This window comes from Pongo abelii, chromosome 21 (assembly GCF_028885655.2).
Source record: "Pongo abelii isolate AG06213 chromosome 21, NHGRI_mPonAbe1-v2.0_pri, whole genome shotgun sequence".
Taxonomy (NCBI): domain Eukaryota; kingdom Metazoa; phylum Chordata; class Mammalia; order Primates; family Hominidae; genus Pongo; species Pongo abelii.
This window is the reverse complement of record NC_072006.2, coordinates 9,334,679-9,353,675: the sequence shown is the minus strand read 5'-3', so window position 1 is coordinate 9,353,675 and position 18,997 is coordinate 9,334,679. Positions and strand designations below refer to the sequence as shown.

At 36.7% G+C, this 18,997-nt stretch overlaps 1 protein-coding gene across 7 annotated transcripts in view; it reads right to left on the bottom strand.

Annotated features, from left to right (window-relative positions):
* The window catches only part of MACROD2 (mono-ADP ribosylhydrolase 2), a 2,107,194-nt gene that overhangs the window by 1,364,506 nt on the left and 723,691 nt on the right, over positions 1–18,997 (bottom strand). For all 7 annotated transcript variants that reach the window (XM_054542042.2, XM_054542043.2, XM_054542044.2 and 4 more), the window contains exon 5: positions 9,954–10,070. In XM_054542042.2, coding sequence (XP_054398017.2) covers positions 9,954–10,070 — 117 coding nt within the window. The remainder of the gene's footprint in view (positions 1–9,953; positions 10,071–18,997) is intronic.

The window sequence follows — 18,997 nt, the reverse complement described above, 5'->3', positions numbered from 1 at the left end:
GAAGAGAAATATCAAAGAATCTGTGGACATATCTTTAAAACCAATAAAGCTGCCATCTGAAGTTTCTAAAAATAACTTTTAAAGTACTCCTTTTCTCTGACGTCAAGATACTGGAAAGAGACACGAGCGAATGTCTGAGTCTTGAGGCTAGTATTGAATATTTATTTATCCCTATCTGGGATTTCCATATTTTCTCAAACACCAGTCACTGTTGCACATATACTGATGGATTATTGTCATAAAGTTTATTGGCAAAGCTCATGGGACCATAATTAATTTATATGTAACTCATCTAAAATTACTTGCAATATTACTACAAATTACTACTAATAATAAGGTACCATACGAAATACGAAATTTTTATTTTAAAAATACATTCATGTTCATCATCTCACTTAACAGTTATTAAATTCTCACCATACTTCTATAAGAGGGTTGGTATGATCAAAGAGACTAAGAGAAGCAGTACATTCAGCAGAAAGATCACTATACTAAAAGTCAGGCTGTAGTCTTAGCAGTGTCTCTTACCACATGACCTTGGGAAAAATTAAGTAATTTTCCTAGGCCTCGGTTACTTTATCTGTAAAATTCTGAGATCAAACAGGTAATAATTAAAATTCCTGTCAGCTCTATCAGAAGCAGCATTCCCTTTGTTATCTCCAAAAATTAGACTAAAGTTACAAATATGGTAAGAACTGAAATAGAATATTTGTAGCAAGGGAGAACATTTCAAAAATATATGAACTATCCTTATTGTATACATCTGGTAAGGGGATTTTTTTTCTCATAGCCCTTACCATTATCTGAGGTTCTCTGCTTTTATGTGACTTGTTCATTAGCATCCTCTCTCTGCTAGGACCTAAGCTCTTAGAGGATAAGGGGCCTGCTGTCTTCTTCACTATAGTTGTCTACACTCTAGAAGAGCACTCTAGCTGTGAGTAAGTACTCAATAAAACATGGGCTGAACAAGCAAATCAAGTGTGCCAGGTATATTACAAATAATAATAGAGCCATTTATCTCTCTTATCTGACAGTATTGAGAAGCGGTTCTGCGTGTATGGCTTAACAGACTCTCCGGAGTGAGATCTTCACACTCCTAGACAATCACGTATAAGGAACCTCAGGCTCAGAAGTTAAGGACTTTACCAATTACAACACTCTGCATTTATGCATCTCAGATCTTCTACTGTGACATTTAGTGTTCTTCACACAGAATCAATCTTATATTCTATAATACAGAGCTTGGTTACATCAATATTTTCAAGTAGAAACACCTCTAATCAAGTCATAACATGGCCTAATATTTAATCTTTGGGATTAGTGATTAATTACAAGGAGAGTTAATACATTCACAAAGTGTTCACTGTGGACTACTTTTTAATCAAATCATATATGTAAGTAATAGCTCAAGGAACATCTTAACACAGGGAGAAAAAAATCTACATTGTTACTCAGCATTTGCTACTTATTTCAATAAATGTATTCTGCCATCTCTGCACATTAGCTACCGTAGCTCTGAGATTACCCTTTCCTGTTTGCTTGTGCCTGACCTCAGGGCATCCTAAATTACTCAAAGCCATTCTGATGGCTTTAATTTATGAGAACACCTCCAAATATTCATCTTTTAAATCCTGAAAATGATTATCCCTGCACAACAGTGGCTCTCTTTTTAATCTTAGCTGATAACTCTGATTAAACACATCCAAAGGCTGATTACCCCCACTGTGGTTAATGCCAGTGTCACTGCTAACTACTTATTTCACAGCGGGAATTGCCTTCAAGAGCCCATTTACATTATTACCTAGAATTGATTTACACTGTTATTTCCTATTGATCACATAGGAAATAGAAGGTATAGACAGTGTCCTCTAAAGGCTTGCTATGATGGCAAATAATGCAAAACACAGTTGTTTAATTCTACACTCAGCCAGTAATACAACAGTGTAAACACCAGTTGCTTCCAAAAGGTAGATATTTTTTAAAAGACAACATTTAATATTAGAATCATTAAGTTATTTCATCACAAAGCCATTTGGGGGTGGACTCTATGTTATCACAATGGGTCAAAATAAGAGAAAATGAAAGAAGCTAAGCATAGGACAGACATGTGGCATGTGGATACATTAAGCAAAGTTTGGCTCCTGTGCTTTCTTATACTGCTAGCCTTTGAGCAGGCAGTATGTTTGGTGATGGGATAACAGAGATGCTAAAAGCAGCAGGAGTACTAGCTCTGCAGATTCCTGGAATCATGTTGTTCTCTCTTGAGTGTCTTCTTGCTCGGTTTCCTGCAGGGGAGCTATGATTATGACAAAGACAAAAGGAAATAAAAACAATGCTTTCATTAAGTCCTCCAGTAAATAGGTATCAAGAGCCAACTCTGTTCTGGGTACTAGGTCAGACGCTAAGGATATCAGGGGTAAATGAGACCCATAGGACGCCTTCCCTTCTTAAAATGTTATTTTGTCTAAAAAGACAGGTAATAAACAAATAAACAAATACAGATGTCATCACTAGTGGAAAATGCTACAAAGGAAGAGAAGAACGTGTCAGAGTTCTCTTCAAAAAAAGCCCTAATCTGTGACCCAAATGGATACCTGTGTTGTAAAGCCAGAAGAAATCTCAAGGCAAGGGTGCTACTGGATTCCACCACTCTCTAGGGCAATGGCCCTCACACTTGAGCACGCAACAGAGTTACTTGGAGAACTTGTTAAACCACAGGGTTTCTGAATCAGTAGGTGTGGGGTGGGGCCTGAGAATTTGTATCTAACAAATTCCCAGGTGATGCTGCTGCTCCAGGAACCACGTTTTGAGAACCACTGCTCTAGTTTTTAGAATATTTCTGCCCTTCTTATTTCCACATTCATCATGAGGATCACTAAGGAGATTAAATGTATGAAACTGCTTAATGTAAATGAAAAGGGTGGCAATTATGGAGAAATAGATTCAAATAAAACCTGAATTCCTTAAGCACTTAAGGAAAATGAGCCAATCAGAGTTGATTTTAGGAGGAACAATCCCATCTTCCTCTTCAGAAAGGAAGATGATTTTATGATCTTCAAAAGTGGCTTTTCTCTTTGTGAAATATAAGTCATTTAATTATGGAAGGGGCTCATGAGGGCCCTCAGGTCTTCATCAAAGGCTGGCAGAGTCATACTCCTAGCAGCATGCCCACTCCACTGCTTTCACAATCAGACACCTGCTGGGAGAGCCCATGATGGCTGAAATCAGGTCACCCTCTGCAAAGGACTAACTCAGAACCATCTTATGAATTACCTGCTCTAGAAACTGCATTTCCTGTGGACTGCAGGCTGCTTTGCAGCACATTAGCTAACACCACTAGAGGAAACAAGGAACAAAGATTTGCTTCCTAATACTCTGGTGGTTTAAACTGACTCTCCCTTGAGAGACTTGACTTACTCACTTCCCAGATCTGGCCCTATTGGGAAAAATCACCTCATAATAAGGCATTCTTTTCAAGGTGGCCTTATCATTTGAAAGATTTGAAAGGTTTCAGATCATCTTCCCAAGGTAATGTTCTCTTGAGGCAACAGAAGCAAGGATGTCCCAAGGAATAGAGGGTAGATATTTTAGTCTCAACTTTATCAACTTTGATCTGAATACGTAATAATACACTTAATAAAATTCAATATTTAGTCTCTCTAAATCTCACCTTTCTTACTTTATAAAAAGTGAAGATTGGCCAGGCGCTGTGGCTCACGCCTCTAATCCCAGCACTTTGGGAGGCCGAGGCTGGCGGATCACCTGAGGTCAGGAGTTTGAGACCAGCCTGGCCAACATGGCGAAACCCCGTCTCTAGTAAAAATACAAAAATTAGCTGGGCGTCGTGGCGCATGCCTGTAATCCCAGCTACTCGGGAGGCTGAGGCAGGAGAATCGCTTGAACCCGGGAGGCGGACGTTGCAGTGAGTCGAGATCACGCCATTGCGCTCCAGCCTGGGTGACAGAGCTGGAATCCGTCTGACTCAGGGAGAAAAAAATAAAAATAAAAGTGAAGATTGCCACAGACCAGGGGCTGGCAAACTTTTTCCGCAGAGGCTGGGTAGTAAACACTTCAGGCTCTGTGGCAGTAAAATCCCTGTAGCAACAACTCAACTCTGCCACATGAAAGCAGCCATAGACAATATGTAAACAAATGGCCACAACTGTGTTCTAATATAGCTTTATCTATAAAAACAGGCAGCAGGCCTGGCTAAAACCTAACAGAGACTCCTTTCCCAGCTCAGGGATCCTTGGGCACCATGATGCCTCTAATATGGATTTAGTTTGTTAATGGGAGCAACAGATTTATTTTCCCTGTACCTGTATTTCTCTTTGTGTTGTAAGAAAATATTACTTGTCATGTCACCTCCTCATAGGAATTTCAAAAGGACTGATGAGCTAGTGTTTCAAAATACTATGACTTCTTGATAAAAGGCAGAAAAGAAGTACTAATTATTATCAACAGTACATTTTAAGCTACTATCATCTGATTACTATTGCACCTGGGAATAGAATGTGAATTCTGATTCATACCACTCATTCAAACATATTATGCTATGGTCTCTCACCTTACAGTTTCCCTTCAAATGATTAATGAAAACTTTGAGTTAGTCAATATTACCCCTTGATGCCTTCCAAAGATTAAATAGAAGAAATAAAAGAAACAGATTCCACCATTTCATTTACACAAGCTTAATATTTTTCCATTTATCCTTGATGGCTATTCAGCCCTGAAGCCTAAGAGTGAAGCATTCTAAAGAAATAAAATAGACATGTGAGCGATGCTGAAAACCATCAAATAAGGGCGATATGGTTTCTTTATTTTTCTTTATTTTTTTCCTCCTTAGGAGAAACTCCATTAAGAGTAAATTTTGGAGATAGGAGACTTGGGAGTATATATATGTTAAAATATGTTTTTTAAAAACACAATGGATAATTGACACTGATTTCATAATTGCTTATGAAGATTAGCATAATTTTTCCTTTATATTCCACCTACTATCAATTATCAACCAGGTTTGACACTTTCAATAACTAATTCATTTGTTAGATATTTCTCTAGTACCTGTGATATACAAGGTACTCTGTTATAAAGGTGGAAGGTTTGCATATCCAACAATAAAAGGTAGCATGTGACAAGTGCCCTCAGTATGTTAACATGCAGTATTCTGGAGTGTGAAGAAAAAAGAAGGCATTTTTAGCTGAGGTGACGAGAGAAGACTTGTTTCATGGAAGAAGTGATATTTGAACTGAGTCTGGAAGACAAGTGAAAGGAGCAAAGAAAGAGCTTTCTAGATAGCTCAGATACAGACCCCATGCATAGACATACCATTGTGAGCAATTCATATCGTACAAAGGTTGTAAGTAGTTCAGTGGAAGGCCAAAGGTAGTCAGGCTAGTAAGTCTGCGTTTAACAAAAAATCCACTATTGGATTTTGAGAGGATTAGAGTTACGTTTTATTCATTCATTCAACAAATAGCTTTTGAACCCCTATTATATATCACACATTTTTTAAGCTATATGAATATAGCAATACATTAGAAAAATGCAGAAAGAAGAATCTGTGCCCATATTCCGGTAGACAGAAACAGATAAGAAACAAAAGAAATAAGTAAATGATATAATGCTATTTGAAGATTAAATTTACAAGTAAGCAATTATAAATTTAAAAACTGAAGCAATTATAAATAGGTTGGTTAGGGTGACACCTGATGTTACATTTGAACAAGAGTTTGAGGTAGGTAAGGAACAAGCCATGTAGGTATCTAGAAGAATAGAAATACAGCAGAGGGAATGCCAGTGCAAAGGCTTTGAGGACCAGGTTCACACAAAGCAGCCTGTGTGAGTGTGGGGAGCACAGAAGGAGATGATGTAGAGAAGTAAAGGTCACATCATGTAGAGCATTGTAGACAATTTTAAGGACTCTGGATTTAAGAATGTTAATTTACTAGAAATGTGCAGAATAATTGCAGAAGGAAAAGTATTAGAAGTAGAGGCAAAAGTGTTTTTAAAAAACTATTTTTCAGGTGAAAAAGTCTTGAAATAATTCACTCGTTTGATCCTTCATTTATTCACACTAATTCAGCACATATTTAGGAGACACTATGATTGATAATTGACATTGGAACTGACTGAGATAGACAAATCTTGCCTATGTGAAGCTGACTACTTGGTGGAATGATGATAGCATGAATAGAAATGTCCCATATGTCAACAAGCTTCTAAAAATCTATAAAAATTTAAATTGCATTATGAATTCAAAAATATCTAATATTGTAGAGAAGATTCCCAAAAGATCCAATTACATAAACAATCCTCCGTCTACTTTCTAAGTCATTTCCTTAGCAATAGCCTTCAATGAAATATTGACCAATATTCTTTCTACCCGTAAGATTTCTTTTGAAAAGAATGATTGGATATTCTTAACGTCAAAAAGAAATCATTCAAAGCATCCAAGCAGTGAAAAGTAAACTAAATATCTGGGGCTTATCATTCTACTAATTATGATGAGTCACAGAACACAGAATACAAGTATAATTAATTCAAATACAACCATTTATGAATAGATTAATTTAGCAAGCATAAAAGAGGCAAAAACCAGTTCAAAATTATCAAGTTTGTCTGTAACCCAGACAATAGCATTTTCCAAACAAATTGCTGATGCATGAAGATATTATCACTTGTGGCTGGATGACCGGCTTTAGTACCCCTATAATGATAAACCCGCTGTCTCAGAGGACAGATAGGAACTAGTCTCTGATGTCAAACTGTCATAGAATTATTAAATATGGAGAGGAAAAATGACCCAAACAGTATGTAATGAGCTCCCTTTTCATTCTCACTACAAAAGCACATCTGTGGATTGTTAATGACTCTGAAATGGATGAACCAAATTGATGAGAAAGAAAAACATCTCTCAGGGATAGGGAAAGGGAAAATGAACACACACAATGTTTATCAAACATAATTTTAAATATAAGAGCTTGTGAAAGTGCTGTGAAATACTATAAAGTGGCATAAAAATGTAAACTATTATTACTCATTTTCATATTGCTTTCCTTTATGCTTTTAATATAAATCATTAACCTTTTAAATATATAGCAAGAAACAAGACCTAGTCACAAATATTCCATGTTTATGACTTTTATGAGGTGGCACTGCAAGGCCTGTCTGGTAATTTCTATTCTATTGGATGAGTTTTTACTAAACATGCCCTGTGGGCTGCATGCAGTGACTTGAGTATGTGTCGGCTCTCAGGATCTCAGCTCTCATGGATTCTGTAGCTAGTCCCATTGACTGACTTGTCATTTCTAGCTTCATTGTCCCAAAAGATCCATTTGCCCCAGGATGCCCATGAAAGTCACACTTCAGTTCAAAGTTATGACTCAAGCATTGGAATTCTTCAAGCACTGGTATTGATTCATTGATCTTTGTTCCTCAGTGCCTGGTATTGTGCAAGTCTTCAATAACCCTAAAATAAGATGAACTGTATTCAAAGGAAACTGAATAACTTATTCAGAGGGATGTCAAACAGATACAAGCACATTAAAAAAATTATCACAGTGTGAACCCACACACTACAGCCACCATTTTATTTGGGCGTATTTAATGATTCTGAGTATATTGTTCTTTAGAAAGTTCAGATTTGGAGAAATTTGATTCGTATTTTAATACATAAAAAAGAAAACAGTGAATCAATAGGGGACTCGGAATATTACTTGGTTTAAGGACAGATACAAGTCTGAAAACAGTCAATAATCTTGCTATTATTGTAGCAGTCAACAACCTTGCTTGTTCTCAGGGCAGTATAAGTTAGGTAAATTATGAAGGTAGCATGGTATTAGAAAGCAAAAGAACCTACATTTGTAAAAATAGCACTATATGATTCTGGAAAGGGAAATCACCGTTAATACCCAGATCATGACCTCTGAGTTACAAAGAGAACTGCTCTAAACACCATTCTACACAAAGGGTTTGTTTGACACAAGTACATATTCCAAGTAGTAGTGAAGAGCCATTTGGCCCATGATTTGACTATTTCACACTAGGTAAAGACACTAACAAAGAAAAATAAATGAAAAATCATTAGAGGAAAAATTAAACAGCAAATATAGTTGATATACAATCATGCTTCACTTACCAACAGGAATATGGTCCGAGAAGTGACTCCTTATGTGATTTCATCGTTATGTAATCATAGGGTATACTTACACAAACCTAGATGGTATAGCCTACTACACACCTAGACTATATAGGCTATAGCCTATTGCTCCCAGGCTACAAACCTGTACAGCATGTTACTATACTGAATACTGCAAATAATTGTAACACAATGGTAAGTATGTAAACATAGCTAAACATAGAAAAGGTACAGTAAAAATATAGTACAGGTTGAATCCCTAATCCAAGTTTTGAAATTCAAAATTCTCCAAAATCTAAAAGTTTGCATGCCAACATGATGCCACAAGTGGAAAATTCCACACCTTATCTCATGTGACAGGCCACAGTCAAAACACAATCAAAACTTTGTTTCATGCACAAAATTATTTAAAATATTGCATAATATTACACTCGTGTTATGTGTATAAGGTGCATATAAAACATAAACGAATTTTGTGCTTAGACTTGGGCCCCATCTCCAAGTTACTTTATTTTGTATATGCAAATATTTCAAAATCTGAAAAAAGGATCTGAAATCCAAATCATGTCTGGTCTCAAGCATTTTGGGTAAGGAATACTCAATCTATATTATAATCTTATAGGACCACTGCCATATATGTGTTCCATCATTGACCAAAGCATTGCTATGCAGTACATGAAAGTACTTTCACTGAAACCATTTTGAACAATATAGGATGCAATATTATATTGATAAAGAAAAATATTGTTTTAATATGTTACTATTTACTACAAGTCCTCAAATTTAAACATACCTTTACAGTAATCTTTAAAATATAACACGCTATTCTCCATTCACACACATCCACAAGAAATTCACTGTTATGACAACCTGTCTATATATAACCCATAGTATCCTATAGGTTGTATTATAAATTTTCATTCATATTTTCTCCACTGCTAAAACAAAAATCAAAACCAGCTTCACTTTTACATAAAATGTATTCCACAGATCTCAGCAGTATCATAAGAAGTGGGCGAATGCGATAATCAACAAATTGGTGTCTCAATTTCCAGGTCAATGCACACCTTAATGACGCAATGAAACCCTCTACCTCCAACCTCAGGCCCTGAAGATTACGGGATAAAAAAGCTATGACACTGACCAGCTTCTCTCTAAGTATTTTATCCCATACCATGCCACCTAGTTGGTTGAATCACTAAGCAACAAGGTCAATCAAATGCAATACTTCTCTCTATTAAAATATAATGGAAATTTTGACCATTCCACATTCAAAGAGCAAACACATTCTCACACTGACAACCAGATTTCGTTGGCTTTTCCTGAAAGCAAAGTATGACAGATGCCTTAGCTGTAATTGCCAATCAGCCTTTACATGGCAGCTGGAAAAACAATACATCACTTTGATCTCCTTTGCTCTAAACACATCCACAATCAAGAAACCTGAACAAGGAATAAGAAATTGGCATCATTTCCAGGAGCTGTCACTCTGTGGCACTTAAATGCTATAATGTATATTTTGCTCATATTTTTATTCCCCTTTCAGAGACACTCTGTCAAAGACTTGAATAGTTAAACATCATATGTGTGTATATACATATATATAATATACACAGTATATATATATATATTATATATATATTTGGAGACATACTTGGAAAGCACATTTTTATTACCATGTACAAAATCTGCACTCAAGCACATTTAATTAAATACCACCACTGCTATTCCCTTTTCCAGTTATACACCGGAGTAAAACAAGCTAAGATGTCTCATCTGGTTTTGAAACAGTATTCAAAACAGTTGTACTCACATTTTGCAGGCAGGTCATAGCCACATGTGATTTTTGCATGTCCAGTATCACAGCCATTCAGGTTACGACATTCAGCTAGCAAACAGGGGCCGGCTGCTCTATGAATACAGCCATCCACTAAGGGAGAAAGAAGAAAGTTAGCTTATATTTGGCATTTGGAAATAAATATAAAGCTCAAGATGGGAAGAGGAAAAGAACTCAATTCGTTCTTCCTGTAAATAACCATAGCCCGTGGAAGAAAACCCAGGGTGTCCAATGTTTCAAACAGTAGCTTGTCTGTATGTGTGTTGGCGGGGGGCAGGGGGGCGGGGGGGCGGTTATATGGTGAACAGAAGTAGAAGGGTTATAGAAGTTGTGTGCTAGTTAAACAACAGGTTCTCTGGGGTGGGAGAATCCTTGATATGTAGCATTTTCCCATTTCAGCGGTATAATTCCTTTCCCCATATCCAATTTTAAGCTATTAACTTGATGTCACTGAATACAGAGTTGAGAAGAAATGCTCACAATTGTCTCTCTCTCCCGAGCTGGTACGTGTTGCCTCTAACACACCACAGGTCAGAGAAGAAAAAAGGTCAGTAAGAAACCTAGAAAGGTGCTCTGAAACATTTGTGCTCACCTCAAAACTGAAAGAGTAGAATTAAAGCTACCAAAATCGAAACCAAACCTTTGAGCAACTTCTCCCCGCAACAGAATGACACAAACATGATTGTGTTTCTGCAGGGTGTCTGACTGGGTGCTGCGCAAGGGTAGATTAGGTCTTGCTTAACACCCATAAGACCACCCCTTACTCTCACTTGGCAGGGCGTGAAGCAGAACTTCAGTGCTGCTCCGACTCTGCCAGAGGGGCACGCTTTGTGCCCGTGACCAGCCTCAGGTCTCATCAGCTCTCTGGCTTTACATCTGGGCCCCTTTGACATCCAGACATCACAAATTACCTTTTGGGAGCACAAATTTGATGTCGCTGGAAATTAAAGCGCTCTGTGTGTAAGTGCACAGGTAGAAGAGTAGAAGACTAAAAGATCACAGACACATAAATTAGGAAATTGAGAATTTGGGGCTTTAGTTATTATTGAATGGGCCCCTTGGATAGAAAAAAAAAAGCAAGATTATAAAATAAAGGAAAAGAGAGAGTAATAGTAACTGGAATGTAAAAATAGATAGAATATTAGAGGTCTGAAGACTTCTCCTTCTCTCCACAGTCCGTAACACCATGTAATTGATCCTTGATCTTTACTATCATTATCATTATTATTATTTAAGAGGAAGCTGGATATGGGACAGGGTATTGGCACTAAGGGAAGTATAACTTGTCTAACGTCCAGGTTGACTTCTGCTGCCACTGCGTGGCAGGGAGGCATCACTTTTGGCCTCACAAGTGTCCCAGGGAAACAACATTATCTGAGCTTTATTACTTCACCACTTGCATATCACCAAAGTTTGACAATGATCCTCAACCTCAAAGACACTCACAACAAAATAAATTCACTCCAGACTACGCTACACTGCATGTTTTGCAAAATCTAGGTTGAAATCCAGACTTTAACATTTGCCAGATACGGCATGCTCCAAGCACTGGTTTTCTTATAAGTCCTTGTCAATAATGGTAGTATCTCACATAGTTACAAAGTTGTGCATAAAATTTGAATAATTTTGTGCATGGAAGGTATTCAGCATAGTGTCTAGTACAGTGTCATGTGTCCCTTTGGTGGTAGTTACCTTAAGTACTCTAAATCAAAATTTTGTGTAAATTTTGAAATAATTCTTCTTTATTTAAAAAGAAGAAATAAAGGCCAGGCACAGTGGCTCACGCCTGTAATCCCAACACTTTATGAGGCTGAGGCGGGCGGATTACCTGAGGTCAGATGTTCAAGACCAGCCTGACCGACATGGAGAAACCCCGTCTCTACTAAAAATACAAAATTAGCCAGGCATGGTGGTGCATGCCTGTAATCCTAGCTACTCAGGAGGCTGACAGGAGAATTGCTTGAACCCAGGAGGCGGAGTTTGCAGTGAGCCAAGATCGTGTCATTGCACTCCAGCCTGGGCAACAAGAGTGAAACCCCCGTCTCAAAAAAAAAAAAAAAAAAACATAAAGTTTTTTCTCTTACAAAGAAACATTAATATATTTTGTTAAAATTCTTTCAATTAGCAATTTTTCTTTTTAAATTTATTACATGAAATTATTAACACAAGTGCAAAAAATACGTATACAAGGATGTCACAGTTGTTTACAATAGTGAAAACTTGGATCTACTCAGATGTCCACCAACAGGAGCTGGTTAAATAAATAAATGCCCATCAATGCCATAGACTGTAATACACCACTTAAAAGGAATAGACCAGCTATAGGTAAACAGAGTCCTTCATGAACTGAGAAATGAAAAGATTTCTCAGTGAAAATGCCAGGTTTAGAAAAGTACATATAGTATGGTTACCATTTTGTTTACAACATTATACACACACACGTACATATATATATGTACGGAATATACATATATATGGGTATATATATGTAATGTAATATATATATGTAATGTATATATATATATATTCAGCACACACACATATATATGTACTGAACATATATGCACCATTGGTGATATTATTATGAGATGGGAAACAGGGTGAGATTACTGTATAAGGGAAAAAATTATGTCCTAATTTCTCTATATATGAAAATTTTTTACAAAAGCTTTAAGAAAAGTATTTTAAAGTAAATGTTTTCTTGGCAAAGAGATAATTAGTTACTTTCAAATAGGTAACAAAAATAGGCTTTCCTAGTATACTTAATCATATGCTGTCAAATATTATCTGCATTATTTAGATTGCACCTTAATGCAGTTTGCAGATATCTAATTCTCAAAATTTTCATGGTTATCCCAGTATTCCTGACTGCATTCGGGCAATGAAAGTCTAGCTGAAGAGCTATTTAATAATAATGGCTACAGCTTAAATGTACCAAATGCATCAATGTGCTGGGCACTGCACTAAGGACAACCTTATAAGGTAAATATTAATTTTATCATCTCCATTTCATAGGATCTTAGGTTAGTAACTTGCTTACATTCACAAAGTACTCACAACGTGATTCAAAACCCCAGATTTGTCTGATGCCGCAACCATGCTCTTAACCATTATAAATCACTGTCTTCTCAATTCCTGCATGTGGCATATCGAAGCACTATATTACATTACTTTTAAATTCCCATCCATTCTATTTATGGCTTATAATGTACACACAATCAAATGTACAGATTTTAAGTGTGCCGTTTTGACAAGTTTTAACAACTGCGTGCATTTATGTAACCATGACGCTAATAAAGATACAAAACCTTTCCATCAACCCAAAAAGCTACCTTGTGCCCTTTCCATTCAATTTCCCCTCCCCTCACCCAGAGGGAGTTCCTGTTCTGACTTTGATCACCAGAACTGTTTTACCTGCTATATAACTTCAAACTTTATATAAAGATAGAGAGATTGCCTTCTTTTACTCCACATATCAAATATTTCTGAGATTCATCTGTGTTGTATATATTCAGACTTCTTCCTTTTTATTTCTAATACTCCTTTGTTGAATACGCTGTAATTTCTTTATCCATTCATCTGTGAATAGACATTAGACGGTTTCTAGTTTTTAGCTATTATGAATCAATCTGCATACTTGTATAAACCATCTTGTAGCTATACGTTTTCATTTCCATTGGACAAATATCATTGAGTGAAATTACTAGGTAAGTATATATTTATTTTATAAAGAACTAACATAACAGTTTTCCCAAGTGATTACCATGTTACACATAACCCCAGCAATGTAGGAGAGTTCAAATTTTGGCAATCCCTTGTTATCGTCAGCCTTTTTAATGTTGGTAATTCTAATGACTACAAAGGAGTATTCAATGCACATTTCCCTGATAATTAATGATGTTAGATATCTTGCCAAACGTATATTGGCTATTCATATATCTTACTTTTGGAAGTGTCTGCTTATGTCTTTTGCTAATTTTTGTTGTCTTTTTATTACTGAGTTGTGATAAATCTGTTATTAATTCCATTTCACTTTTAAAATTTCAAATATTTCATTTTTTTTCATTCTTGAAATTCCCATTTGGTTCTCCTTCTTACTGTTTTCCTATGACTCCTGAAATTTCCCATCTCCTCACCCATTCTATTTTATCTAGTCATGTAAATTCCTTAACAGATGTGACATAGTTATTTTAATGTCCCTCTGGGCCAATTCCATTATCTAGGTCAGCTGTGGGTCTGTCTGTATTGACTCATTTTTCATTTGACTCTGGGATACATTTTCTTACTTCTTTGCATGGCTAGTAAATTACTGATGGCATATTGAAACTTGTGTGTAATATACAGTAGCGGCTTTAGATTCTATTATCTTCTATTATCTTAGAAGATTCTATTATCTTAGAAGTTTGTTCTAGCAGGCAGGTAAAATACTGTCAAGTAATATGGAAGCTTTGTTAAGGTGGGTCTATTTCAGTTTTTCCTTAAGTTCTACGATAAATCCCTTAGTCCCAGGATGTAGTCTTTACTCCTACCACATAGCCCTTCTGGAGTTTCAGTGGAAAACCCAAGATGTTAGCCAAGCCCCCTCTAACTTGGGGAGAACTAAAATTCCAAATTCTATAGACATACAGTTAAGAAGCTGCTGAATTATTTGCTCAGTTATTTACACCTTCTAGCTTTCATTTTCTTCCTAGGCTTCTTAGAGTCTTTCTCTGCATATGCACAAACTCAACCAAGGATTAAAGAGGGATTTACTTGTAGATTTTGGGCTCCTTCATCTGTGACTCTCTCCTTTCTGGCATCTCCTCCTTAATTCCTATTCTGACAATCCTGAATTCAGTCCTGTGGTTTCCCATGTGAATAACTATTGCTTTCTATTTCAGCCCTCTCAACCACTTACCATATGAGTTAAGTAGGACCCCCAGTGTCCAAGTCACATGATCTCTTAAATGTGGCTCTCACTCAGTGTGGTTCCTTATTTCAGAAATAGAATCTCTTTTATTTCAGCCTACTTTAAGTTACTTGCTAGTGCCAATAAACAATTTCTGTTGTTGCTTATATTTTGTCAAGAATTTCTAATTACTATTGGTATGAAGGTCATCCGATACATGTTAGTCTTTCATTATAGAACAATGGAACTACATACCACACTTTCAATTAAAATATGATCTCCTATTATTTCAGAGCTATATCTGTGGCACTTGAAAAAAAAAGTGTGTGGGAGAAAAGGGCAATGGTAATATTAATTGTATCAATTCTATGCTCAAAAGCATGTCTTTGAAAGACAAAAAGGCAATACCCCTATATGTACAAACTCAATATAAGAGTTTAAAATTCTCTAATCTATTGTCAATTCTGTTGCTAGACTTATTTTTCTAAAATATGAGTCTGATCTTACTACTTCCCTATTAAAGTCATGTTTGTTGTTCTTCATATCTTACATTGTAAAACACTAATTCCAAATTATGGTGTTTAGACCCTTCATAAATGTTGTTCCAACTTATCCTCCCAACCCTCATATCCTCCTACACTTTCTCCCTTCACATCCTCTGATTTGGCCACACCCATGACCTTGCTGTTCTCTAAAGGCACCATGACTTCCTTTGCACAGTACCCTCTACCCAGGCTTTCTATTCCCTCCCCTTTTCTGCCTAGCAAGGTCTTTCCCATTTTTCAATTTCTATTTCAAATGTTTTCTCTTTTAAGAAACCATTTACAACTGGACAAAATAAATGTCTCTTTATGTTCCCATAATATTCTGGTTTGTACCCTTATTGCCATATTTATAAACTGTTTTATAGCTATTACATAAACACAGCAGAATGCTTATATGCTAAAAGTCTGTTTCCCACCTTAGTCTCAGTTTCTTGAAGAAACAGGAGGTGGCTTATTCTTTTGTATATCCCCATCTATCTTAATAAATGACTCTGTAACTGCTTAATACAGTTGATTTTGATTCAATTAAATTTGGGAGGAAAAGTAATGTGTTTTCTTTTTCTGACAATACTGAGGAAATGCTTAGGTTACTCAAATCCAAGGAATTAGAAAGTAAAAAGTAAAGTCAAATACACAGCCAGTGTTGTCATCACAAATCTGGTGATGAGGTTCTATATTAGAAGTGTTATAATTCATTGAATCTGAAAATTAACCCCCTTCTCCACTCAGGTCTAGTTCAATCTGCAGAAAACCTTGCCTTTTGACTTCACAAAGGGTCAGAATAAAAAGACAGCAGGCTGAATAGTGGCAAGATGTGGAATACAACACAGTAGCACTTCTCACATCTACCCTGGGGAGGCAGATGGGGAGGAGACCCATAGTTTGTACTCGGGCTGACACAGATCATCTAAACCTAATCACCACTGAAGAAGAAAAGAATAGAATCCAAGATCAGAAATCTAAAAGAGGGGAAAAAAAAGTGGAATACAATCTTCTAGAGAGCAGTAGGACTGTCTATGCTTCTTATCATACCAAAAATATATATCTTATAGGAAAAAAGACAACTAAGCTCCATCAGTAAATAGAACAACAACATATAGAATTTTTCAAGACCACTGTGGCTAGACTGCTGTTTGTTCACCAAAGCCCATTTGGTTTTATTCCTGGGCTACATGAGCAAGACAGTACTTCCCAAACACTCTTGTAATTTTAGGGGGTTGTGAGACTGAGTCCTGTTTAAAGAGTATGAGTAAAAGTGATATAACTATTTCTACATCCAGTCCATAAAAATCCTGCACAAGGTCCTCCATATGACCTTCCATTGTCTGCAGGCTGAATGCAGGGGCTCAGGCAGGACACCAATGACCCAGGAGATGGTGCAGCAACGAGACAAAAAGTGCCTGAGTCCCTAAATGACTGTGTGGAACACAGCTCCACTCCCACTTCCCATACTAGACTGTGAATCAGGTGATAAACCTTTATTATGTAGAACCACTACAATTTGGGGATGTTTGCAACACCAGTTTGCCTTAACAAGTACATTCATTTCTGTTGTAAATATCATGATGGCAATTTTTGTTCCACTGGATCACTGTTTTTTTTTTAAACTCGTGCAAAAAAAATCATCTTTTATTACTAGAATGAATGTATTGGCCAAGCTCATTGCCCTAGGTCTGTCTCAGAGTCCTTAATCATGCTGGAGTCTGAAGACTCGGTGAGTACCCAAAGCCAAGCTCTCCGACTCATTCAAATAGCTGTTCCTCCTACTTAGTGACTGAAACCAGACTAACAGAAGATTAAAGCAGAGACTTATTAAAGACTGCCTGTGGTAAGGTCAGCTAGTATTCGGGTGAACACTGAGGTCACTCACAGGGCTGCTCTTCGTCAGGACTGAGGGGAGTCTAGCTGCAGCTCCTTCTAAAGGCTAGGCTTTCTGCTGTACTGACATACCTGTCATTTACCATCCTGACAAGAAGGCCAAAATGCTTGCAGGCAGATGGTTAACTAAGGCAAGGATTTTGACTCCCTGACGTATTTTCTCCAATTTTCTCGCAAAGACTAAATTCAGAGGACTTCAACCTATTAATTAGGCTATCTTGGTTAGCTTTCCTTAGACTATAGCCTAAAGAATTCCACTGTCTGAGAGTGGGATAGAAAGATAAGTTTCAGTTATGCTTGAGGGGAATTGTTGTCACTTTTGTTCATATTACCTCGGGGCTTAGAGTTTGAAGATGTTATTATAGAATAGTCTTATTCCACTGTTTAGATAGCTAAAATAAAGGCAAAAGAAATACGACAGGAAACCACCTCAATTTTTTTTAACTTAAGATTTATTTTGCCCCAGAGAGTCCAATCTGCCTCTCTGGCATTCCTCAGGTAAAGCTCATCATTTTATAAGCAAATAAACAAGTTGATCCTGAAAAGAGAAAAAGCAAGCTGCAAAGCATTGAACAGAAACTTATCAGGTACTGTACAGTAGTGAATGTAGAGCTATCAGAAAATAAAAATAAAAGAGAACCAAGACAAAGTTCTAAACACAGGTTTTGATGCAGTTTCTTCATAGTGTTGATGGTCTTTACAATTTGGTATCTTTTTGCAGTGGCTGGTACCGATTTTTCTTTTCCATATTTAGTGCTTCCTTCAGGAGCTCTTATAAGGCAGGCCTGGTGGTGATAAAATCTCTCAGCCTCTGCTTGTCTGTAAAGGATTTTATTTCTCCTTCACTTATGAAGCTTAATTTGGCTGGATATGAAATTCTGGGTTGAAAATTCTTTTCTATAAGAATGTTGAATATTGGCCCCCACTCTCTTCTGGCTTGTAGGGTTTCTGCAGAGAGATCTGCTGTTAGTCTGATGGGCTTCCCTTTGTGGGTAACCTGACCTTTCTCTCTGGCTGCACTTAACATTTTTTCCTTCATTTCAACCTTGGTGAATCTGATGATTATGTGTCTTGAGGTTGCTCTTCTCAAGGAGTATCTTTGTGGTGTTCTCTGTATTTCCTGAATTTGAATGTTGGCCTGTCTTTCTAGTTTGGGAAAGTTCTCCTGGATAATATCCTGAAGAGTGCTTTCCAACTTGGTTCTACTCTTGCTATCACTTTCAGGTACACTGATCAAATGTAGGTTTGGTCTTTGTCTCCTTCTTGTCTTACAAAGATAATTTTCTAAACAGTTTTTAGCAAGGGAAATTTTGGAATTCTTGGATTTTCACAGGGAGATTTTGGAGTTCTTGGATTTTCACATATTTATTTAATCTTTTTTTGTAAATAAAAGATGGTAACTTAATCTAAAAGCAGCTGCATAAATCATATTAGCCTAAAAAGTAAGAGGCTTTGCTCATTGAATATATATCTCTCAGAAGCCCAAGAGGATACAGCAGGGTTCTTTAAAAATCAAATTAACATAAATTTGTTAAACAACTACCTTGCACAAAGCATTCTGCATGAAGCTGTGGGGAAATCAAATAATAATATTAACAACAACAATAATAATAATGTCACATATTTTGAAGATGTGCTGTGTGCCCACGGGTGTGCTAAGTGACTTGTAAGCTTTCACTTTTTAAGAGGTAGTGTTATGAACTAGAAAG